The following is a 25,238-nucleotide window of genomic DNA, read 5'->3' on the forward strand; positions in this document are numbered from 1 at the left end:
ACATAATTTGATTATCATTTCTGCTGGGGTGGGTTAAATTACATTTGCCTTTTAATCCAGCTATATCCTTGTTGTGAGCATGGAGAGGGTTTTCCACATTTCAGAGGCTCCAAGTTTGAAATCTGGTTGCCTGTTTTTTGTCGAAGTGGATCCAGAGTGGAAAAGAGAGGAGGGCCGAATAAGAGAATGACTCCAATGGTTAGATAAATACTAATACCCTTAACAGCCCCTCACTCCTGTCTGCTTTGCCCCTTACTGCTGCTTTCTGCCAGTTGCTCATCATTTTCCACTGACCTGCAGTTTGGGTAGTTTTAATCCTGAAAGTTTTTCCTCCTTTTGATTCCTCTGCTGCCTATTTCCTCATATCCATGGACTGCTTTTGCACTGTTTCCTGCTGTCATGTAGATTGCATGTGTTTGGGGAATTAACCAAAAGGTTTATTAAAGATTAATGGAAAGATAAGGCATGGTGAGTGAATTAGAAAAGCAGAGAGGGGTAATCTGTAGATATAAGCAACCTTTACCCTGGTTAGTCCCAGCTCAATTCTGATTTGCTTCCTAGCCAAGTTCCCTTTAAAGATCCTAGAAAACATGGTTGTTTCCTACCCAGCAGCTGAGTTTCAAAAATGGGATTTGAGGGTCTGTTCTTAGTTCAAAAAGGTTGAAGTGCCTGTTTGCCAGTAGATGAAGCAGTTTATAATAGTACTCTAAAATAAAATCCAATATCAATCTCTTTCCAAGCTTAACAGGGCCTAGATGATATGAGTCTGGCAGAGTAAATACTTGGGCTGTCTGGTGGTCTGGGGATGGTTGTCACTTGGATCCATTTGGATAGGGCTCTAGTGGGGAAGACTTCACTGTGAGATTAAAAGCAGAGTGAAAAAAGATTGGAAAAAAGTGGCCTTACTTTTGGAAATTTCCCAGATCCTGGTGAGGCAGTGCTTTTTGCTAGCACTTGTATTGTTAACAAATGCTTGTAGTGCAGGTGTGAGTAACCAAAGAGGCAGCAAGTGACAGACTTTATTTGTATGTACACACAAATGCATACATGGACTCCAGAAGGTTTTGCTGCAGCCCAAGGCCTCATGGACTACATTAGAGTTTACAGAAGTCTATCTGTGGCATTCCTGTGGGTAGATGTTTTTAGAATCCTGGTGTCAGCAGACAAGATAACTGATGAGGTGTGTTCAGACTGAATAGGCAGAAACACCAAGTGTGATTTAACAGGCACAAAACCCACAGCTTGCTGTTCTGCCTCATTGGCTGCACTTGTTTGTCTTTGCAGCCTCGTGTCATCTGCCCTGCATTGCCCATAACCCTCTGCATCTCTGTTAGGCAGTTTATCCAGGGTTATTCCAGTCAATTAAAGCTTTCCAGAGGGAGATCTCCTCTTGCTAGGAAGCAAGTATTCACTCCTGAATTTGCTGGTGTTAGCAGACATAATATACTGGAAAAATGGATTTGTTTTATGGACCATGATGTGCTGTTACAGTCCAGGATATTTTCATCCTAAACCTGCTGGAGGTGTGAACTCTTCTCTGCTGACATTACTGATACTTCTGTGCATATATGGACAGAGTTCATGCAACAGGAATTAAAAACTGTCCATTTAGATTTTACAGATGTGATTATGGGGCTGCTTGTATTGAAACTGACAGTTTTTACACTGTTAAATATTGGTTTGCACCAAAGTTGACTCAGACAAGTCTTGTATTTCTTATAAAGAGTAATTCTGGCTCCTTACACTACATAACATGTTGATGGGAGCTTTTGAAGTAAAAGACTAGAAGGCACTATTGTGGTGATTTCCTGATTCAGATAGTTTATCCATAGAGAGTTAACAAATGTCTTGCCTTTTTTAATGTTAAATAGCAAGATACACAAGTGCACAAAACTTATTGCAGTGATGCACAAGAATTTCCACCTGAACATGAGGAAGAACTTTACTCTGCAGTGACCATGCATGGGAACCTGTTGCCACGGGTTGTGGAGTTTTTCCTCTCTGCTGGAGGTATTCAGCAGTTCTGTGCCACATGCTCTGGGGTAACCCTGCTTGAGCAGGGAGGTTGGTCCAGATGACCCACTGTGGGCCCTTTTAGCCTTACACATTCTGTCATTCTCTGATGGTCTTTACTGTAGAAACTCTCTTAATCATGCTAATTATTTCATCCTGGTTATACCAACTCTAAAAGATAGAGTAAAATGAAAAGGATCTACATAAGGGCAAAAATTACTGGATGCCAAGGATGGAAATAGTGAGCAAGATGGAAGATTTAAAAATATGATAATTTGAAGACTTGTTTATACAGGAACACTCAGGGAAAAATAATGAGGTGACAAAATATGGGAATTTAAAAAGATGAGTTGAATTACATTAAATCACTATGTAAATACTGTTATTCAAAATATAAGTGGCTTTCATTTGGTTTATCTCCATTTACTTTGGAAACAAAGTGACATGAATTGCATTAAGGCCATTTTCATTCTGAATGTGTATGTCCATACACAGATTTAATGTAGTATAATTTGTCCATTTTAACATTGTCGATAAACTAATCTGTTGAAATTTAGTTAAAACATTATTGACTTCAGATCAACTTTCCTGACTACCTGTAGATGAACCTACAGATAATGTGAAGAACACTGCAGAGAAAGGATGAACAGGAGAGCCCTGTTCTCACAATAATATGGCACAGATCACACAGTGAGTATGAGGAATGCATAAAAATCCAATGGAATCCTTAATGGAAATGCTTCTCTGCAAAACACAATGAGTATGAGGAGTTTAATGCCACAATAGTGTCACTGAGGCCAGAAATGTATCATCCTTGAGAGGATTAAGTATCCATAATGAGAATATCCACAGTTACAGTACATAAAATAAAGGGATTATAGGATTTCAGACTAGACATACTATACTGAAGGGATTAGGAAGATGTCTCCCCTACTGACAGATCAATGATTTCAGCTTCCTCTGACGTTTGGAACATTGATTACACCCAGGACTGATTACAGCTCCTGGGAGCATTTTGGGCTTGCTGCCCTGTTGGTCTCACAGAACATTCCTCACTGGGAAATCTTAATGTTTCTGGTCAAGCTTTTCTGCATATAAGGCTTCCTAACAAGGGTGTGGGGAATAAAAATGAGCTTCAATGAAATGAAAGTTCTACCTGATTTGAGCCTAATATACTGTTAGATTAGGATTAGAAAGTCTTAGAAGAAGAAATCTAATTTCTAAGGAAATCATTAGATCTCCTTCACTCCTCCAGGCTTTTTACCCACGCTGTACTTTCATTGCACCTACTAGACAGAAGTGAAGGAGTAGATCAGAGATGCTCTTTCTACTATTTTTATACATGCAAAGCTTTGGGTTGATTTAGACAAGTTGTTTCATCAGTCCCAACAATAGCAAAGAATGCAAGATGTGGACTTCTTTTGCCTTTTACTTGCTGTTTTTTTTCAGAAGTAAAACTTCTTTTCTGGTAACTCAGTCCTCATACCATTGCTGATAGATGCTTAGTATAGATAGGTAACATACAGCCTGATGAATTCCAAGCCCATCAGCGGTGGTGTCCTAGCCCAGCAGTTCCGTTTTATTGATACAGTAAAAGGATGGGATGTAGCATGTAACCCACACAGAGGCTGTGCATGTGGCTGTATTGATTGAAAAAAAATGGGGGGTGGCTAATATGCTTTGGGCTTGCTGTAGTTTCAGAGGTATTACTGAATTTGGTACACGACAAACACCCTCCTGCTCTTGGTGCATGTAGCTGAGCCTGTGAAATCATGAGTGCAAACTGAGTTATATCAGTGAGAGTGTCTGTTGCTGTCATTTGTGTCATTCAGTGATTCAATATAAGCTGTATCATCTTAAGCTTCTATTTACCAAAGAGGTTTCCCTATGTAGCTGTACCAGCAAATTCTTTCAATTTTAGGCAAGCCCTTTTTCTGCTTAAGGGGCAGGAGGTGGAAAATGAGAAAGAGAATTAGGCTTTGGGCAGGCCTGGCTATGCTGAGATGACTGAAGATTTGTTTGTCACAGTTCTCTGTGTGAACTGACTGTGCTCAACAAGGGCAGCAAAATGCCAGGCACATCATCTGTGCCATAGCAGCCACAGTTCAGAGTTCAGCACTGTTGGGAAAACATTGATTCACAGCTCCAGCCTCCCAAGCAAGGGTTGACACAGCGTGTGTGACAGAGGTGTGAGTCCTGCAGTGTGTTACTACCAGTGTAATAAAACCAGATACTTGCCTACATGAATTATGTACGGATGCATCTTAGACCACAGTGGCATAATGTCAGTAGCTGTCTTTATGAGCTGTGCCTGATTGACAGTGTTCTAAACTAAGTAGATTAGCAGAGGAATATGACAATAGTCCTAGGGTGGGAAAAACATACAGTATCTATCTCCATAAATATTAAAAGATCTGATAGCAAAGCAGCAGTTAAACAGCTTGTCTACTTTCCTGTGGCTGTGGCTCCTTTATCACTGAATCACAGAATGGGTGAGGTTGGAAACACCAGAGTGTGTCATCTGGTCCAGCCTCCCTGCTCAGGCAGGGTCATCCTAAAGCACCTGGCACATCATTTATTTTTGTCACTCCCTGGGGGTTGCCAGCACTGAGCTGCCTTTCAGCAGAACAGGAAGCTTCAGGTTAGCTGATATTCCCTGAGTGTGTGTAATTCTCAAAGTGCTGACAGCTCTGGTTATAATCAGTGGTAATGGCAGTGATGGTACTGGCGTTTCCTTTTTACCTCAGCTCTGCTGGGGAAGGGAGTGGCTGTCATTCAGAGTGGCTCTCAGGCAGAGAGCAGGGCAGAGCCAGCCAGGTTAGGGCATGAAGAGCTGGTTAGGAGCATTTTGGCAGGTGGCTGTCAGGAAGACAAGTTCATCTGAATTAGGTATTGCAGGCAAGTCTAGAGATCTAGCAAGATCTTTAGTAGGTATTTGTAATGGTAGGACTGGTTCCAGCACTGCATGAAACCAGAATTTTTAACAGGGTTTATTAAATACTTGTAGTCCTTTTTAAGTACATGTAGTCCTTTTCCTTGTGAACATGTAATCTGGGCCTCTTGGGCTAAGTGTGGCTATTTAGAATGAAATTCTGTTTAAAATGACCTAGGAATGGTGCCAGGGATTCACAGGAGCTTTTGAGTTGAGATCTCCAGAGATACTTTAATTTTTTTCAGCCTGTAGAAGCAGCAGCAGTAATATAAGTTACCCTTTTTCTGCTGCCTTGTGCTAAACAGGTTTCTTCTGTTATTTTCTGCTGTGCAGAATGAAAAGGCCACTACTGGAGATGTGGATTAGCAGTGTGAAAGATTGGGCTCTGAACTCATTGCTCTACTTCACTTAAAATGATGATTTGGGAGAGCCAGCTGGGTGTTCCTTCAGGACTAGCATCCTAAAAAAACAGATTTCCTAAGAAATAAAATAGTGTCTCAGGGCTACCTGCTTGGATGAGAGAAGAAAATATTTTTTTTTTTTTAGATTTTTCTTTTAAATATACTTCATACTCAGAGTTTTTTTTCTCAGAGTAGCCCTAGCCATTTTCTTGGTATGTTGCTTTCTTGTTCTAAAATCCTTCAGAGATGGATCCTGAAAATGCCCAGATCCAGTCCTATGCAAGGCAGGAAAGTTTCTAATTTTGTGCTGTCACTCATGAAATAACATCTTGCTCAGTGGGCATGTGGAGTCAGTTAATATCTCTGCATGCAATTGCTTGCTTAATCTTAAAAAGTCTATATATACTCTCTGCCTGAATGCATATTTGCTTCTGTATTTAGAGTCACGTATGTTTTTAAGCTAAGTAATGTGCTTTCTGTTTTCTACCAACCAAATTCCTGGTACTCTTTCAACCTTGTTTGATTAGAACAGCCTTTAACCTTTGCTTGAATACCTTTTTCTTAAAACAACCTATAATTCATCCCTGCAACAAGATGAGGAGAACTTGGGGTGTGACAAAATTGGCATGTAGCTGCCTGGAAACCTTGAGGGAAGGAGAAAGGAGGAAAGACGATTGAAGCACAGTGAGTGTGAGTCTTGTTGCAGAGCTGGTGGGGGAGCTGGCACAGGTGATTTCCTGGCATGTTGTTTATACTGAGACAATTCCATCTCCTCTTCACTTGTGTCAGCTTGCATCCAGAGACCTGCTGAAATTTCTGGCATTTCTTCCTTTCAATGAGAAGAGTGGGGGAGGGCTTGGAGAAACCTTGTCATCCTCTCTGTCTCCTGCTATAAATTGACTTAAACTGTCACCAGTTTGTTTTTCCTCTCCCCCAGCCAATGTAAAACTCCATCTTCACCTCGCCCCCTGCCTACGTGTGCTTGTCAGATTAGCAGTGTTTGCTCTTGACCTTGTAATTCTTCCTCTTCCCAGTGCCTGTTTTAGTTAGGGGCTAATTTGTGGAGTATCTCTCTAATAGCAAATTAAAATGAAACATATTTAGGGTTTTGCTCCAGAAGGACTGTGAACAGCAAATGGCTCTGACATCAGCGCAGACTGCCTGATGCAAACAAGTCAAAGGCGGCTTCTGATTTCTGTTTATTCAAATCTCACTCCTTTAGTTTCCTCTGCTTTAGTTTGATTTATTTGGCAGTTGGTTTTGTGGGGTTCTTTTTGTTCTTTGCAGTGTTTATTGCAGGGTTTCCTTTTGGTTTGCTCTCTGCCCTGTGTGACGAGTTAGTGCAGGACGATGTGCGCTGGTGTCGGCAGTGGGTGAGCAGAGTCCCTGGCTCGCCTGCTCCTGCCCACCCTGCTGTCGCCTGTACCACAGGCTGAACAGGCTTTTGGGACAGAGAGGGACTGTGGAGGGTGTAAATGGAAGAGGAGGGAGAGGGTGGGGTGGGATGATAGCACTCTTGCTGTTGGGAGCAGCTGGGATTGGGACCCAGAGCATGCTTGTCACTACTGAAGTTACTGCTGTATTCTTTTTTTAATTTGTTGTATAGCAGTGCACAGTGACTGATTGTAGTGTGCATGCACACAAACAGTAAGAGATCATTCTTTCCTTAAATCACCTGTAATTTAAATAAACAAGATGGGCAGTCTGAAAGAGGTGACTGGGAGTCAAAATGGAGCAAGGAAAGCCAACTGATTAGTATATTGCACAAAAGATCTGATATCTGCCTCTCTGCAACTTTTACCTCATGATCATCCTTCCTCTTTCCATTTCCTTTTCCTCTGAACTAAAGATTAATTGTGCATTGAAATTATAACAAGAATTTTTTTTTTGTGGTGTTAAGAATCTGGCCAACGGAAGAGAAAAAACCCTCAAGGAAATTAGCAATCCACAAGCATTGTCTGTTCCCTAGATATAAATGACTGGCAACTTCCCAGCCGGGGAATGTTTTCCCTTTATTTTCTCTGCAACTTGTACTATCCTTAGCTAAGCATATTGTAGCATGCTTGTTTCCAAGTCTGTGTTTTTATCACAGAAGTCCTGACCACACTGAAATCTTGGTGGGGCAGAGCTTGCATTTACCGTTTTGGCTTTAATGCCTAATTTGCATGTTTAATCAATGCAGAAAATACCTGCTTGTTATCCAGTAAACAAACAGGGAAAGGCAATCATATTTTTCCTGTACCCCCGGTCCACTTTTGCTTGTCCTGACTTGTGACAAAGATTACCTGTGACAAACAGGAGAATTTGTCAGAAAATGGTTTCTGAACTAGATGTTTTAATGTAAGGATAGGAGGTAGAGTGTAAAGATCCTGACTATAGCAGAAGATCTGAGGTAGGCATTAGGAACAACTTAACAGTTATTCTGAGCACTGGACTGTTGTGGTATCTCTCTGGTAAGAAGTTTTTAACAAAGTCAGACAGTCATTCTAAAAGTGTTGTTTCTAGACCTGTTTTCTTGTATCATTGGTAGTTCATTTAAAAGCATATTTCTCATGTGTCCTGGAGGTGACGAAAGATTATTGAATGTTTAGTCCTCCTCCACAAAGCTTCTACTGGTGAAATTTGGAGGGTAGTGAGCATCCAAGTGATAAATTGAAGACAGTCTCTTCAGGATATTTTATCTGCCTTTCATTCAGTCCAGGAAGCATGTTCTCTGTAGTGCTTTAAAGTCCAGGCAAAGCTGGAACTTACCTCTGAATTTCTTAGGAAAAGGCATGATTCAGACTAGCTGTTTCTGGAGAGGTAGAAAGAAAACAACCAATGGGGGCAGAAACCTTTTCTGCAGAGGATGGTGGAAAGCTGTGCACAATTGTTAACTGCTCATTCAGGTAGCTTCCTTCTGCCAGACATGCCTGTGACATTATTTCTGTGAATTAAAGTCCTTTATATCTCTTCAATTTATGTAATTGGGGATCATGAATGAGTTTCATGTCCACCACCCCTTCTATTTTCTCAGTGCCTCTTGGCCTTTCATGTCTCTTCTGCATTGCGTCAGTGCCTCCTGGCAAATTCTGTCTATGTCTGTCTCTCAGATAGAGCCAAGCGTGTGTCTGGCCTTGAGAAATAATCATAAATTTTGTTCTGTCAGGAGGAGAGGCCAGGACAATCCAGTCTAGATGTGAACCTGTAGTTCAAGGTGTTTTAGAGATTTCATATCACTTAACCCATACCCTCCAGGCATCACTTGTGTCTGACATGTGGATCAGACTGGAGGAATAAGAGCAACAGATTGCTCAGTGCTTCAAAAGAAGGTTATGAAGCAAACCTGTGTCTTTAAAGAGAGTACCTTCTAATAAATGTTATCTGCATAGAAATACACCCGTCCCTGCATAAGTAGTTAATGTTACTGCTTCAGTGTTGGCTCATAAAACAACTTTATCGCCTCCATGACGATAATGATTAACAAGCTGATTTACAAGGGTGGGGTCACAAAGCCATTTGGCAAACTTAGCTTGTCTCTCAGTGGCAGGAATACAGAACCTGAGTTTTACAGTCTTTTTACCATTTTACCTGGAATATTTAACCCTGGTGGCCAAGCTCTTAGGCAGAGCAGTAGCAGCAGGTTCTCCTTTATGAGGATAATAACCAGAGTTTCCTCCAGTGCTTCTGATACCTGAGGAAGTTTTAGGTCTCAATTTGAGGATTCAGGAGTGCTGGGGACGTTTCACAGGTTCCCATCTCAGTGTTTATTCCCTGGTCACTTAGCCACAGTGAACTGACAGTGTTTACAGGCACACTGTTACATGATGCCTCTGGTTGACTGCCCCTTGTGCAAGAGCTGGCAGAATATCTACCCGAAGATGTGTATAGATTTATCTTCCTACTCTTAGATTCTGGATAGCTTCTGTTAAAATATCCTTCATCTGTTGATTCTCCATTATCTTGGATCTTAAGAAGGGATTTTTTTGTTTAGACTGTGTCAGATTTTTCTTTTATTATCATATCGTAGGAATTACTCTGGGTGCCAAATTTTATTTATAAAGTATTTTAATCCAGAAACACTTTATGTGGTTGTAATATACCATGACACTGTTGAGAATCTAGACTTCTTAACCTTTGCAATTTCTCACATTGAGCAAAACGGTGTATCTGAAAGCTCAGCAAGCTGTATTTCTTTTACTGTCTGTTCTGACAGTCCTAATGTAGGTGATCAAAGATATTTATGATCTCCATTCTAGGTAAACATCTACTGCACTTTTAGAAGTTGGTAAAAATGCACAGACAGGGTAGGAGTTATGATGACTTTCACTCGAATTCACTACATAGACTCCTGCAGGGATGGAGATCTTACTCAGTACCTTTTGCTTCTTATCTAGCAATGCTGACAGGAGCCCTGCCCTCAAAACAAACACTCACTGACCTCAGAAATGTCTGAAAACTGTGCTGTTTTTTCTTTCCTGTCCAGAAAGTTCATCATATCTGATAGACTTCAGTGCTGATTTATGTGGCCATGATGCAAAGTTTGGGTATTTCTGTGGCCCTGATCTCCTGGGTGGGTGGAAGGCTATTGCAGGTGTTACTTGAAGCACTGGTGGATTACAGCTAACTCATTTGTCCTTCTGTTTCTACACATCTCCCCTCTAGTTCCTGCTAAAGTGGTTGGGTTATTACATCTGTGGAAATTACACAGTCTGAGTTAGGAGGGGTCTTCCATGCTTTCCTTTTCTAATCAATATGTGATTGCTTTTCCGTTAGTTCCAGCTAGAGGCTTCTATTAATGTATTTTGGAATTTGAACAACTCTCAGGAACAAACTCTAGTTCTGTAATAGGGCTTTTTAATGCCTAGTTTTTGCTCTTGCTCTGTTGCCCAAACAGAAAGTTATTACAAGTCATGAGTTCAGGTTACCATCTCTGGGTTAAAACTCTCAACAGACTTGAGAAGTTCTACCTCTGTTCCCTTGGCCACTTTTCTAGTTTGGTTTTTAATATGAAAGCATATATTGCAACACCATGTTCACTACATTGCTCTCCCATGGGACTGGTTTGTGCAACTCTCCTTCATGCTGGGAAGTAGATTCTCATACAGGGAGTTTTTGTTGACTGAACAGGGAAGACAAAGTGGCTTGACTTCTCTGCTGTGTGTAATGGGGGCTGGGGTTTATGCTGCATGGAGGCACAGCTGGGTCTGGGCAGTGGGGCCTTCAGAGCTGGACTTCTGCCTGCCCTGTGCTCAGCCCAGGGAGCCAGGCTGAGGGATGGAGTCAGGACAGAGCTGCAACTCAGCCTGTGCCAGAGATGAGGGGACTGCTGTGCTGTGGGCTCAGAAATGCTTTGTGAAGGTTGGACACAGGGACTCTGATCACAGGCCCCTGGGAAACACCTGCTGCTTCTGAAAGTTGTCCGTGAGCAATAGCCCTTTTCTGCATATGCATTTTGGGCCACTCTGGCTTGGTGGATGCTCTGGTCTGTGGCTTTGCAGCTGTTGTTCTCTGGGGACAGCTGACTATCCATTTGTTTGTGAAAACACCACCTTGATAGAGCAAGGGAACTATGAGTAACTTCCAGTCTTTGAATGAAGGATCAGGAAACCTCTGGGGGCAAGCAGCTCTCCTGACAAATAGTTAAGCTTTGAATGATCACACATTGCCCTCATAATCATATTAATGTGATGTATCCAAAGGGACTTCAACTTGTAGCACAGCCACTGCTGCCTTTTATCTCCTGTCTTCCTGGTGGATCAGGAATCACAACCCAGTGCATGTGTCCTGCTTTCCCACCGTACAGACTCTGGCAGCCTTTGCCAGCATTGGCTTGTCTGCCAGTGTTTGGCAGTCCCTGCATTTCCCCCCTCACCTCACTTATTCTGTGCATTTGTTTCTTCAGAATTATACTGCTCCCCAACTGAACACAAAGATATACCAAGAAGAAAGTTTGATTTGTCTTTATTCATAATATTGACTTGTATGAGAGGCCTCTGTTGCAGAAGTCATCTAAAATAATTGTGCCACCACCCTTTCAGCACATGTTCAGATACTTTACCCCCTTTGTTTCTCCCATTGCTGCAGACAAGTCTTTGCCTTCCCCTCTTGCTCTTCAGTACAGCTTGAGCTTTCCCAAGCTGGGTTCAGGAGCCTGGGCAGTGGGCCAGGTAGCTGCTCCTGCTGGGTTTCCTGGTTTGTCCTCTCCTCCTGGCAGCCCTGGCACCTGCAGCCAAACTCTGGCCAGAGGGATGGTGTGCAGTTTGGGCAGGGAACCTGTATGGGAGACTCCTCCAAAACACAGCTTGTCCCATTTCAGGTGGAAGATATGTGGCAGTTACTGTAAAAAGCAGTGTTGCTTTGCTGGTTTAAATTGTAAGTGCTTTGAGGGCAGGGCCTGGCTTTTATGTATGTACATGTGGGTGTGTATTTTTATACAATTCCTGATGTGACACACTCAGGAGCTGTGTGCAGAGCCATGACTTTCTGTCTTGTGGAAGCTTAGAGAAATGTTTTTCCTGATCCAGAGAGATGAACAGTGATTCTGATCTGAACACTGGGGCTGTTCAGAGACACAGCTTGCTTTGGACTTCTGGACACAACTGTTTTCCTTCTGCTGTCACCAAGTAGTGTAGCCCAATGTATTCTAGGTACAGCAGTGATCAGCATGGCCCCGTGTCCACAATGATGTTGGAATGGATTCCTTGGCCAGTTAAGGAAGAAGAAACTGCATTGTACCCTCTGTCATTTGCTGACTGAGATGCCATCATTAACCACCTCTCACTCATAGTTTTGACCAATTAAACAATTGCTTGCTCTACAAAGAGTTTGGGTTTGAAACAGACCTTGCTCTTTATGTGTGCTGTAAGTAGAAGAGAATCTGAACTCAGCAAAATTTTAATTTAAGCTTGACACTTTTTTTCTTTTTAAGAGACAGGCATATATTTTTAATCCTTTGCCAGGTATATGCTGAGACATTCCCTATGTTGAAGAGATAAGTCAAGGGTAAAAACTTCAGTTTCTGTTGCTTTGGCATACTCTTAACTTAGTTTTATGCTAAGCTGCCACACTTCTGAAGTGTGATTTACTTTTCTACAGCTTGTAGTGTGTGATTTCACAGTTTCTCTGTTTTGTAAACTTATTTTGTAAACTGAAATGTTCTTAGGAAAGGTTCAGGTCAAAGCTTAGGAGTGACTCCAGCAGTGAGAACAGACGTGTGCTGGATTAGACTGCATGGGGGCTGTGAAGTCTTCGTCACTGAAGGCTTTAGGAACAGATACAGCTCTAAAGAGTGATGTAAATATTAGTGGCTCTGCCAAGACAGCCTCTTGAGGTCTTTCTTTTCCTCCCATAATTTCCATGATATCTGGATAATGCATTACATTTGGCTATCACACTTCTATTCTTTATCACTTATGTTTCCTTGAAACTCAAAATCAGATTCTAGCAACAATTGGGAGGAGATCCTGGGACTCTTCCATCATGGTTCTGGGATGTCTAAAATGACCAACTCTGGACCTCTGGCAATCACAGGAGAAGTTTTAAAACCTTTAATGACAAGTTCTGTGCTCCTTTTCCCATGCCATAAAGCACTCACTGTGAAACTGTTACCACAAAGCAGTGAGTAGACAGCCAAGTAGACTTGGGACAGCAAATAGGATTCTTCCTTTCTGCTTGCCTAGCATAAATGGAGATGAGGATTTTATTCTTATTAGCTGCAAACAGGAATGAGAGAAGGCTGCAAGGAAAAATCATCCTGTGCATAGCCTTGAGGTCTATGATGAAACAAAATAACACAAAATTTACAGATGCTAAAACCAGTGATAACATCGATTTGATGCTGCATTTTGTCTTCCTCCTATAATACAGTAAAATAGCCTGTAATTCACATTGCAAAATTGGCAGGCATGGCTCTTTGAAGATATTATCTTCCTCATGTGTCTGCAGTGGCCAGAGTAACAAGCCCACCCACTACAGTGCTACAACAAACCATACAAATAAATAAATAGGGACAAATAACACCATCTCCTCAGGGCAGCTGCCCACTCGATGTCTTGCTTAGGTTGTGAACACTTCAGCACAGGAAAGTGTTTGTTCCTTGTAGTTTTAAATTCTCTCCCAGAGCTTAGGAAGGTAATAGATTATGATAATTGTGTTTATTACATTATATAAAATATTACTTCAATTCAGATATTTAACTTTTAAATCGTTGCTGATAGTGACATTAGTTCAGATTTAGTGAGTTTGTTTACACTGTACCTTTAGCCTGCATTTTAAGCTGAGCAGTTGTGGCCTGAGGTGACTCCTATAGCATGAAAATTCTCTGGAAAATTTGTATGCATTGTGGTTTATTTATTATCTTTGTATGTCCATTTCATCTATTAGTGCCTAAGTGGGTTTTTGGAGGGTGACTGTAGCCTTGTCTCTAGCTGGGTGGCTTCACGGTTTCTTTCTTTCTGTTTATTGAATATTGTCAACTTCTGTGTCTCCCCTCTGTAACTGTGGAGTCCGCAAGCAAAATATTTCTTCCTTCAACATGGAAAACAAACCCTAGCCTAGGGGATCTAAATTACCTTCTGACCATCTGTTGGAAGGTTAGCAGTATCACTGCCTTGAACTATGGCTTCGTTTTTGTACTTCATGCAGCAGCTTCTCTGCGTTGTTTATATGTGGTTGAAGGGGATCTTCCTATATCAGGATGCAATAGGAACGTCATTTTTCCTCTGACATGAGCAGATGTCCTATCTGTGGCAGTAGCAATAACATTGCTGCTTCCTGTTGTTGCAGGTGTTGTCAGCAGGCTGGAGCTGAAGGCAAGGAAGGGGCACATTTCTGCCCGTGCCATTCACTGCCATCAACACCAGCACTCCCCATGCACCTCCTTTTCCACTTGTACTTTTTAGTACTGGCTTTCTTGGCTAGTGGGCAGAAAGTTGCCCTGGAACACAAATTTATTTCCTTACTACCTGGCCTTTGCTTCTCTGTTCTTCTTCTTTGCATTGGTATCTCTGCTTTCTCTAGATTTGGTTACACCTAACTCAAATTACAAGTGGTGTTACCATATTTAGGGAAGGGGTGGTTGAACTGACATTCATTTAAGTGTAAAACTCCCCACTCTTGTGTTCCAGGGCACAGCCCCCTGCAACTCTTCAGTCAGCAATTACTGCATTCTTTTCCTTTTTACAGGAGGTTGCTATCAAATCCCATGATACATTTCTATTGCTAATCTGGCAAGCTGCCATTCAGACCACAGGAAGCCCAGAAGAGAAGAATATACACTTAGGGCCTTATTCCATCTTCATTCTTCCCTACAGCAGCAGAATTCCTTAAAGTCTCTAGAAGTTTGATTTGAATGGAAAGTGTTTTGCCTGAATAGCACCCCTTATTGAGGCATTGTCTCCAAGTCACAAATTTAGATGAGTGTTGTGGTTAGCAGTTTAAGGTTTGGTCATTTTTTCCACACGAACACGAGGAGTGCTAATCACTTCTTATGGTCTAGCAGGATTCTCTGGGACTTCTTGATTTGAGAGCTAGACACTAAAGGAAAATAAAAACTAGTTCCTCTTCAAGACTGTACCTAAGAAGTTATGTGTTTTAGCAAGGAGCAGAACATTATATTTGAATGGTTTTCAGTGGGAAACAACTACCAAAGGACTAAAGCCAGGACTCTGTTCACAAAATACATGCAAAAAACCCTTGTACTTTGAAGGAAAAGAAATAACCAAAACTGTGATATGCGCATGAAAAGTAAGAAGAAGTGAAAATTGTAAGGCAGTATTCATAGCTGTCAGAGATAATGTGGAAGCCTTAAACTTGTTTCCTATTTACTTCTTTGTGCCTTATTGTATGAATGCATTGTTGTACTTAAAACAACTACTAATATTTTGTTGTTGCCATGTACAGATTTACAAAGAGATAGTAAATTAGTTTTCATGTTCAGATCATTGGTGCTTCAATGACTACTATTATCACTTGTGTTTTCATGAAGCTCTAATTGTTGGGAAGTAACTTTCCTATTGTTTTAATCAACAGCATGTACCTACATTTCTGTTGTAATAAGTATTGTCTCAGTCTTTCAGGTCATTCTGGTTATTTCTGTGGGGTTCGTTCAATATTGTCTTCTCATTCCAGGTTATTGAAGGAAAGCTGGCTCCTTTCTTGGGGAAGGTGATCAAGTTTGCCACCTCTCATGTGTATAGCTGCAGTCTTTGTAGCCAAAAGGGTTTCATCTGTGAGATTTGCAACAATGGAGAAATCCTTTACCCCTTTGAGGACATTTCTACAAGCAGGTACTCCAATGTGGTAATGTCAGTCATACATTTGATTTGCGTGTTGTAGCCTTGAGGATTCTCAGCCTCATGACCCTTTATTTAAATAATTAGGGACTAGATTCCACTAATACACGTTTCTGGGGAGCTACAGTAGATCGCTGCTCCAGGGAGGCCACCATGAACCAGTGTGGAAGCAAATGAGAAGTGCTACTTCCCAAGGTCCTGTAAGTCTCAGAAGAGCTGTTCAGAAAGGGAAAAGCCCCCAGATCATCACACAGTGTGATTAAAGCTCTTCTGAGTTTGCAAAGTGTCCTGAAAAGCCAAATTACTTTTCTGGAGCGATCACAGACATCTTTCTGTTCTCTGGTATCACTGGGCCCATAATGTACAGGGATCATCCATTATAAAACAATAGCCATCCATTCTGAAGCGTCTTCCCCATGAAATGTTTTGGCTAGTTCTCTGCTCTGCCTGCGTATTCCTCTGTGCCTGTGTATGAAAGATTTTTTTTTTTTTTAATATATTGCTATTCTCAGATGGCAGCAAAGTAAGTGTATGTGAGTCCTAAACTAAGCAAAAAAACCTTTATTTCAGATCATGTAGAGTACTGGGTGCCAGGTTAGGGACAGGAGTCACATGGGAAACCTAGAAGCAAAATGCAGGAAGCCAAGGCAGACTTGGCAACATAGCAGTGTTACTGCTCTTCTTCAGTAGTGTCTTGGATTTTCAGTAAAGGAGATATACTTTCTTCCACCCTTAACAGAAAGACAGTAAATGTGACATCTACAGTCAAGTATTTTTATGGCTATTTCAAATACAGTCATTGTAATTAGTTCTCCAAAGCATTCATTTGAAAGTGGAAAGAATCAAGGACCCACCTTTGGAAACAATCAGGACCAGACAATTAAAAAGGTTTGTTAAGAATCTGGTTCCCTTGCATGCACAAAGATGTTAAATTAAAAATAACCAAGGACTACTCTTAAGGGATTTTCAGTCTGATCTGAGTTTCAAACGTTGTTTGCATATTGTTTTTCCAGAGTCTTATTCTAAAAAATGTATTGACAAAGCAGTGGATAAAAGCTAAGCAAGGTGTATGATATGTGGTTTATAAACAGTTTTTAAGAAAGAATGCATGTGGGGTGCATGGTGAGATAGGCTGAGTTAAAAGACAGACTAAGATGGCATAAAACACAAGATGTCGGTGGAGACTGCATAATAGGTGATTGAAGATATTACCAAAAGATTAATGAGACTGTGAAGGAACATTTGAGAATACAAGTTCACATTAAAATTTCATTTGTCTGGGAGATTTTTGGTCACAAACCCATTATTGGGTGTATATTGTTTCCCTGCCCTTCAGCTGAGATCAGACATACCTTGCAATTACAGAGTTCAAAACCCTCTGGAATCAAATAGAATTTGTCAGCAATTCAAGCCAACAGAAGCTGCTCTAGCTCCTGTGTTTGTGTGAGTTAGAAGCCAGAAAGGACTTGTGTTCATGTTTCACAAATGTGAAGTTATGGTTGATGTCATGCCAAAGACAGCAGTCTTTGTTAATCGTTTTAATTAAAACACAATCAGCATGAAAGGTTCTCCAAGAATTCTCTTTCTTATCTCATCATTCTTACTCCTTTTGTATTCCTTATACTAAACCTTGTTTATCCCCAGCATTTTCTGATTCCCTTCCTAGTTAGTTTCCTCATCTCATTACTACACATGCACCTATGTGGAGCTAACCAGATTATTATTTCAGTTCAATATTTTTGCTCTGGAGGCAAGTTATGCCAACAGAGGAGCTTGTACAGTAAAGCTACTGTGCAGCTCTATCAGCTCCAAAGCATTGAGGGAGCCCAGGTGGAGGGATTTTCTGTTTGTTTCCATCTCTTGAAGATGAGAGAGGATTCTGAAGTATGTGTACTGAGCATTACAAGACAAGGTAAGGTGAGGAGGCTAGTTAGAAATAGAGGGATGTACAAAGTAACCTGGCAAATGGATGGCAAGTCCTGGAAGGTCCATGTGAAGACTTGCAGTTATACCTGAAAATTCTGATGTATTCAAAATTTCCTTGTCAGTTGTCATACAGAGTTCTGAGTAAAACAGCTCAGATTTGTGATTTAGTTATACTATTCTGAGTCCACAGTGTACAGAGATAATTGCCTACAACTCCCTTCTGCATCCTGGTTTTCTGGAATTGCTATCTGCAGCACTGTACTCGTATTTTGTCCACAATAGTGAACTGCCAGGTACCCTGGCTGAAGCTGGTGAGGTGAGGAGGAAAGAGGAGCTGCTGAACTCTGAGGACCACATTTTTCTTTTTGCATTTGAATGTTTGTTCACTTTTGAGCTATCAACTCTACCAGCAAACTGGGCTGTTAAGTTAGAAATATTTGAAAGTGGGTGTATGACATCTTTTGCAAACTTCAGCTCTTTGCTGCATGTTTGAAAAGTGAAGCCTGCCTTTGTGTGTGTATATATGTATGTCTGTGTTGAGCTGGCATTTGGATTTTTGGCTACCTCTCTAACCTTTCTTGCTCTTTGGAGAGAAAAGTGACGGCTGTCAGCTGGCCATTACAATTCCAAGGTGGTTCTCAGTTGACTGTTAAGCTTTCCATCCTCATGGTCTCTTAGGTCAGCTTTGAGGTGAAGAGATTGTTTCTCTCCAAAATATTCTCAACAGTTTCTGGCATAGTGTTCAGTGGGAATTTATGAAGGATGGGTATTCTTTAGATAGATACAGCTGAGAGAAAAAGAGGGCCCCTCTTGAGGGCTGGAGTTTCTCTTTGGTCTGGTTATTTGCTTGAGAGTCATTTTTGTCAGTCCTTGGGCAAACAGAGTGAATACCTGGGTTATGCACTCCTCAGGGTTTGAATACACATATATTACATACCCTTCTCTCACTAATCAGTGTGACACATTCCTTTGTTGGCAAACGGTTCCAAAACAAACACAATCAGTTCACTTAATTAGCGGGTCTGTGGGCTGTGCTTGGCGGGCTCTTTACATCCTGCTCAACAATGCAGAGCAACAGTTTGCTGCCTTGAATGCAAGGGTGGGCTCACAAAGTCATAAGCTTTCAATGATACATCCTTTCTCTGGCTGTTCTTGGGAGGTGGCCATTCTGCACAGATCTTAATGAAAGCTGTAATTCAGTAGTTAAACCATTTCTTTAAAATTGTCCCATCCTTTTGATGCCTCTTCCAATCACTTTGATTCTTCTGTTCCTTATTCCCCTCTCTTCTATCTTACCCATATTTATATAATACTTCATCAGAGTTCTTTCAAAATTTCACAATTTCACCTTGTTTTCGAAGGCTTTAAATCATGAGAACTATTTAAAGCCTCTTGAATTAATTGTACAGTTCATGGACCAAATTTTCAGCTAATGTAAACTCTCTGAGCTCTGCTTTTGCTGGAGTTCTGGCAACTTAAATAAACGGAGCATCTACCTCCTATTTTATTTCTTGGGCTAAATTTGCCCCGGGCTAAAATTTAGTGAGTAAATATATAAAATTATCATATTATATCACTTATTTTATATTTACAGGTGTTGTGCAATGACTTTAAATATCCTTGACTGTAAATTGGCTTGTTAGAGCTATCCTTGCCCATTAGCAAGCAGGCACTTCTCCTCAGGTTGCTCTGATTTTGCTTGTTCTTCACTAGTGTGAGGAAAAGATTTTGTTTCTTCCTACTAAAATTAAAAAAAGACCCAACAACAGAAGTGAAGTCTGGGTAGTGGCACTGTTGTCTGTAGTAGTTGCTGTATTTGTTTTATAACTTAGAACAATTTTTAACAATTTTTAAATCTTAAGGAATACTGAGAAAATTACCTTTGGAATGAGAGTAGAATTTATTAAAATATGTTTTCTGTCCCATCGGATAATTAAGCAATCATGGTTATGATTAAGATTATGTTAGTCATTTAATAAAGTTTTGGTCTTGCCTGTCATCATCCTAATGATTACTTTCACGGGCAATTAAATTTGTTGTGTTTTGCTGGTAAAGTTCCTTGCTGTTAAGAACAATTTAATCCATTCCTTTCCTTTTATGTGCTGACTGTAGATGTATGTGAACCACGGAGAGTTGCTCTTTTGTGTTCATATTCATTTATCAAGGCTAAACTGTTTTCACTTTGTTAAGTTAATTTGTTCTGCAGATCAGTTAAGACATGTAGACCTTTTAAGAGACAAACCAGAAGGCCCAAGTTTAAAATAGACGTGCCACAGAGCAGACTTGACTATATCAACCAGCTTGGATGCCTCCGTAATCTTTGGCCACCATCCTGATAAGACCTGTGAATGTACTTTGCACATAGTGACAAGGCCTACTAAAGGCTCTGGGGGTGTGCATGCTGAAGTCTTTGCAAAGTTACAGCTTTGTGTTATGGATGATGTGTCACTGGACAAAGGCAATGCTCAAGATCGATGTTAGGTGGAGAGACGGAAATATTCAGTACACAGTATTTGAAGGAAATACCTTGGCACAGGTCAAAGGCATCACACAAAGTACATAATTTTCCCTCTTGCTTTGATTGGCTTGTCTTTTGCTAGAAAGCCTTTCCCCAGGCTGGGCTCACCTGAGTTGTGACAGTAGTTTAGTACCTAATTTTGAAAGAGCTTAGCTTATCAGATGCTGATAGCTGGTTTGAAGCAGTCTGAAGTGATCTGCTTAGCACTTCTTGGAGGAAATGTGGGCACCTAAGTAGATGTTAAGCTCTCTTGGTAATTTGATTTCTCCTGAATCTGTCAAAATTGATCAAAATCTTCTGGCCCAGATTGTCTTTTTTTTTTGTTTGTGCAGGGTAGCACAGTAATATTATCTGGAAGATGTAAACAGAAAACAATAAAGTATACCAGCTTTTTCATCAAGTATTGTCTTTTACAACTGAAATAGCTTTAGAGGTTGCTTTTACTTGCCTCGTGTCACTGTGGCTTTTAACTAGAATGTTCAATCAATGTCATATTAGTGCCAACTTTCTTCCATTCATTTACCATGTGGGCATCCCTCCCTAGGCAGGCTACTTGCATTGGTTCCTAGGCAACTGGAATAATATTGCTGCACGTGTGTGTCAGGCATTGATTGCTTTTGGGGCTTTTTTTGTATTGTAAGTGAACACAGGCTAGTCCTTTTTCCTTTTCTTTGTGTTCTGCTAAAGGCTTAGAGTTTGAAGGGCCTGTCTATGATATTCACAGCTGAGCAATTCAGAAATGCTTGCAGACAGGCACATGTGCATAGTGTGGGATGGTGATCATGCTGGAATCCCCAGGCAAGGCTTACTTCAGCCAGTATGTTTGCTCTTTGGGGTTTTTAATAGCCAAGTTACAGGTGGTTTAGTGTTTTGGGTGCTTGGTTAATGTTTAGCATCATATAAGGAAAAACATACTGAATGTTCCCATTTAATCCTGCTTTTACTCTGTGTGGTAGGAAATAAGAGTTTAGTTGTGAACAGTTTAGCCCTAAATCAAATCCTTGCTGAAATTTCTTCCAAGGGATTACTCACTTGACCAAAAGTGTGCAAGGTCTGGCACAAAGGGAGTGAGTTTTTTAAATGACAAAATGAAAGCTAATATATAAAATTACAAAGAAAGGGTGGTGGGTGAATATGGCACTGCAATGGGACAGGGGAGCTCTTTGCCCTTCTCAGCTCTGCTAGGAGCCCCTGGCTGACCTTGAGCAAGCTAGTTCACCTCTCACTTCCTGTTGTGAGGTGGGAATGGTGCTGTATCTGTACAGCCAGCCCCTGTGCAGGGACTGAAGGTACCCTAACAAACCTTGTTGGTTTTCTAGCAGCTTCATCCCACCTTTGTACCTGTCACATTGGTAAGTCTGTCAACCAGTTAGGTTCCTACAAGCCAAAAACCTGGCTTTCAGATGGCATCCTGGACCACCTGTTGATCATCCCTGCTTCATTTTGTCTGTTTGAGGTGAAAGGTCTTTGAGGCCTCCTTGTGCTGTACCCCCTACTTCAGGCACCTGATTCTGCTCAGGGGACCTTAATGGTGGTGCAGTACAAAGAATAAACATAAGCATAATCAATTGGTTGTGCAGCATCTAGAATTACTTGAGCTATAATCCTGGGGAAAATAGATGGGAAGCATGGAAAGAACATGCCAGAACTTGCAATTTACTAAATATTGCTATGTTTCAAATGCCCAGACCTAATGGGAGATACTAACTTTGGCAGCATACAAGGAATGATTATATGCTTTTAATGTAGAAAGCCTTTTCTTTTGTAACTAGTGATGATAATAATAAGAGCATTATAATGCCTCTCTGGCTGTGGAGAGCTTTGCCCTTTCTCTTACACTTTCCAGTGCAATAGAAATTATTTAGAGGACTGAATTATTCTCTGCATTTTTTTATTCCATACAAGTAAAACATCCTTAAAACATAAAACACCCTCTAAAGTCTCAACAGAAATTGAGTTAGGTCAGGAAAGAGGAAAAAAAAAAAAAAAAAGAAAACACCAAAATAGAGAGGAAGCTATTTCAGCTGCCTTCTTAGAAGACTGCAAGTCTGTGTGAAAACAACATGCAGTGTTCACTAAGTCTTCAAATGCTGTTTGAAAAATAGCAAGATGCTATTAATGTGCAGTGTCACAATATCATTCATTAAAGAAGGAAACATGAAAGGCCTGAATGGCTATGGGCTCATCAGCTTATTATCAGTGGTGAATAGCATTCTCACAAAGGATGTAGGGACTTCTTGGCCTCGAGACAAAGAGTAAGTCAGGATTCAGAAATAGCACCTGAACTGTGAATTACCTATGACAACAACAAGGGTTAAGGGAAAGATAAGTAGGTGTAGTGAACTATTAAGTGAGCCTTTTGTAGGCTACAAAATATATTTTATTTCTCCAGAGAAATAAAATCATTTTAATATACTGAGGCTTGAAAACAACAAAAGACCCTGTGAAATTCACATGTGGAGATAAAATTAGATCTCAGAATTAACTAGGAAGCAATCTGTGTGTTATATTCTAAAAAGGAATATAATGGTGGAGTTTTTGGTATCACTGGAGAATCCCTCACAGTGAGGTTAGAAATGGTCAACCAGTTGGCGTTCCAGGGCCAGTTAAGATTGACTGTATTTGATATGAGGAAAAGCAGAGCTGCGTAGGTAGCTTGGGGTAGTATAGCTCCACCACTTTTAAAGGAGTGACTTGCTAGTTGCACCAAGGCAGAGCAAGATCAGCATTGCCCCTCTGCCCTGGTGACTTTGTCAGTGAGGGGGACACAAGCATGCAGTGAAGGCTGAAATGTGTGTCCTCTCTACTTGTTCCTGAGCAGAGCTAGAGGCAGCTTTGTTCTCCAACTCAGAGCATCCTTCCTCTAGGCTGCTGCCTTGTTGTCATCTGGACCCCTTGGTTGGGCTCAACCTTCACAAGAGAAGGCAGAAAAGAGATCTTCAGAGCAGCAGTCAGGGGGCACCAGAATGGACCCACGATGGCAGCAGTGGGTGCCACTGCAGGGACTGTGAGATCAGGGCTGGCTGTTTGCCTCTGCTTAGTGCCTGACAGTGTGGGGTCCTGGGCACAGCTTCAGCTACTGCACCAGCTCTAAGGAATAACAGTTCAGACCATTTTTCTCTCTGTTTTGATTCTAAGCGATGGGGAAAATGTCTGTTGACATTTTCCACTGACCTTATTTCTGAAAAATGAATTAGTATTAATTTGAACACCATCAGTCTTTGTTTGCTCTGCTGATGGCCTTTGACTTGGGAGACCAGGTGTGCTGGCTCTTCTCTCATCCTGCTCAATCCACTTCAGCAGTAATTTCTGGTAGGTTTTGTTGTTTCCATGCATGCTGTAGGGAAGTATTGGACTAGCATAGGGGGTGGTGATGTGAGAGCACAAAATTACACTCCTCATCAATCATTACCCTCTAGCAACTTCCAGGGCACTGTAAACTGCTGACTAACAAGGGAGAATTAGCTTGATAAAATCACCATTAGTGTCATTTCAGAGTGGTGTAAAGTTTTAAAGACACTGCTGTCTTCTGTCTCTTCTTTGCCCATTAGTGGGTCTGTTTGTGGAGATCCCGACCCAGCAAATCATGTAAGCACACTTAATGGAAGGCAGACCAGTAATCCCAAAGAAATCAGTGAGATGTGAGTCCTAAGCATGTGTGCATGTGCTTCCCTGGATAAGGGCAATAACACACTCTCTGAGCACAGAAATTGTAAATATCTCTGCATGAGCCGGTTTCTTGATTCAAAACCAGATTTAGAGTGTAGCTGGACTGAGAAATCCAACAGTCAGGTTTTACTGCAAGAGAGCATGGAAGCCAGTAGATATACTGCTTTATACTTAGCCATGTTTGCCTGCCTTTTCTTACTCATATTTAGGTTTTATCAGTTTATGCTAGTCAGAAATGCACCTCATTAAATCTCTGCACAGCCTTCTTAAAGCTCTGGAGTTATTAAAATTCAAACCATGTTTGGAGCCATGCATAAAACTTCAAGTTCTGTCAGACCAGGAACAGTTTTTTTAAAAGTTACCGTTGAGATGCAGCCAATGTAGCTAACAGGTTGTGTTAGTTTATGGACTTCTCTCAATATTGTCAGACCACGTGCCTTATGGCTTCTCACTTTTTGGGGGTTTTCTTTCTTCACATTTTTAATTTCTCTTCACAGTCTTGAAGACAAGAACCTTATTTCTATGAAAATCAGGTTCAAAGCAAACCAACAAAAAACCCCACTCAAGTTATACTAATGGGCACTTGGATTCTTATGTAGTCATTTGACTACAATGTCTACAAGAAAGGAAAAAAAGTGCAAGGCATTTCAAGATGTCCTATGGGATGAATCACCAAGGGTGACCAACACCCACTGTTTGTATTTCAGGATTAACCTAAAGTTTCATGATTTGTTGCTTTATTATTTGATTATCCAACTGAAATCTAAGACTTTTTATCTCTGACAGTCCTCCTTTTACTTTTTCCTTTGGTTACAAAGCTGTAGTGACAACTCATCACTACAGATAGATGTTTCCATTGAAAGGCTGAGAATGTCCAGCTGTTGAGTTGTAGCCCACTCAAGATTGCCAGGTGTTTCATTGCTCCACATCCATCTGCATCTGGGACTTGATCTGCTGTGACACTAAGTTCATTGCCTCACAATGCCCCAAAAGTAAACCAGTCATCTTGCTTGAGCAGTTGATTTGTTTGAAGTCCTAATGTCACATTTGAGAACAGAATAACACAGCTTTGCATGCCAGAAGCATAGCTCAATGTATTGATCAACATAGACCAGTTGTCTTCAATAGGACACAGGCAGACAACATCACTTACCTCTGTTTCATTTTTACGCTTGAAATGACAACTTCTGCTGTTGAAGTGGACTGTTCTTTACTCTTTCCAGAACAGCTGACCACTGGAGCTTCAATGAGAAATATGTCACATCATGGCTGTTGCAAATCACAGAATCTGCTTCTGCAATTGCTGAACTATAACTTATTGGAAAGTAATATAGTCAGACCTCATTTACAAACAAAGCAAGACTTGTCTTTCATAAAACAAAGTTGATGTCTTTTCAGTGATGTACCTGAGTACAAATTACAAAGAAGATAAGTATTGATCCTTCTAAAAACTTGTCTGTGAAGCAGAAATGCTGGGACAGATTCTCAGCAACTGCAAAATGAAT

At 40.9% G+C, this 25,238-nt stretch overlaps 1 protein-coding gene across 2 annotated transcripts in view; it reads left to right on the forward strand.

Annotated features, from left to right (window-relative positions):
* PLEKHM3 (pleckstrin homology domain containing M3) overlaps positions 1 to 25,238 on the forward strand; it is a 74,884-nt gene that overhangs the window by 46,870 nt on the left and 2,776 nt on the right. For both annotated transcript variants that reach the window (XM_058028173.1, XM_058028174.1), the window contains one exon: positions 15,457 to 15,614. In XM_058028173.1, the coding sequence (XP_057884156.1) occupies positions 15,457 to 15,614 (158 nt within the window). The remainder of the gene's footprint in view (positions 1 to 15,456; positions 15,615 to 25,238) is intronic.

Source organism: Melospiza georgiana, chromosome 7, assembly GCF_028018845.1.
Source record: "Melospiza georgiana isolate bMelGeo1 chromosome 7, bMelGeo1.pri, whole genome shotgun sequence".
In the NCBI taxonomy this organism is placed as follows: domain Eukaryota; kingdom Metazoa; phylum Chordata; class Aves; order Passeriformes; family Passerellidae; genus Melospiza; species Melospiza georgiana.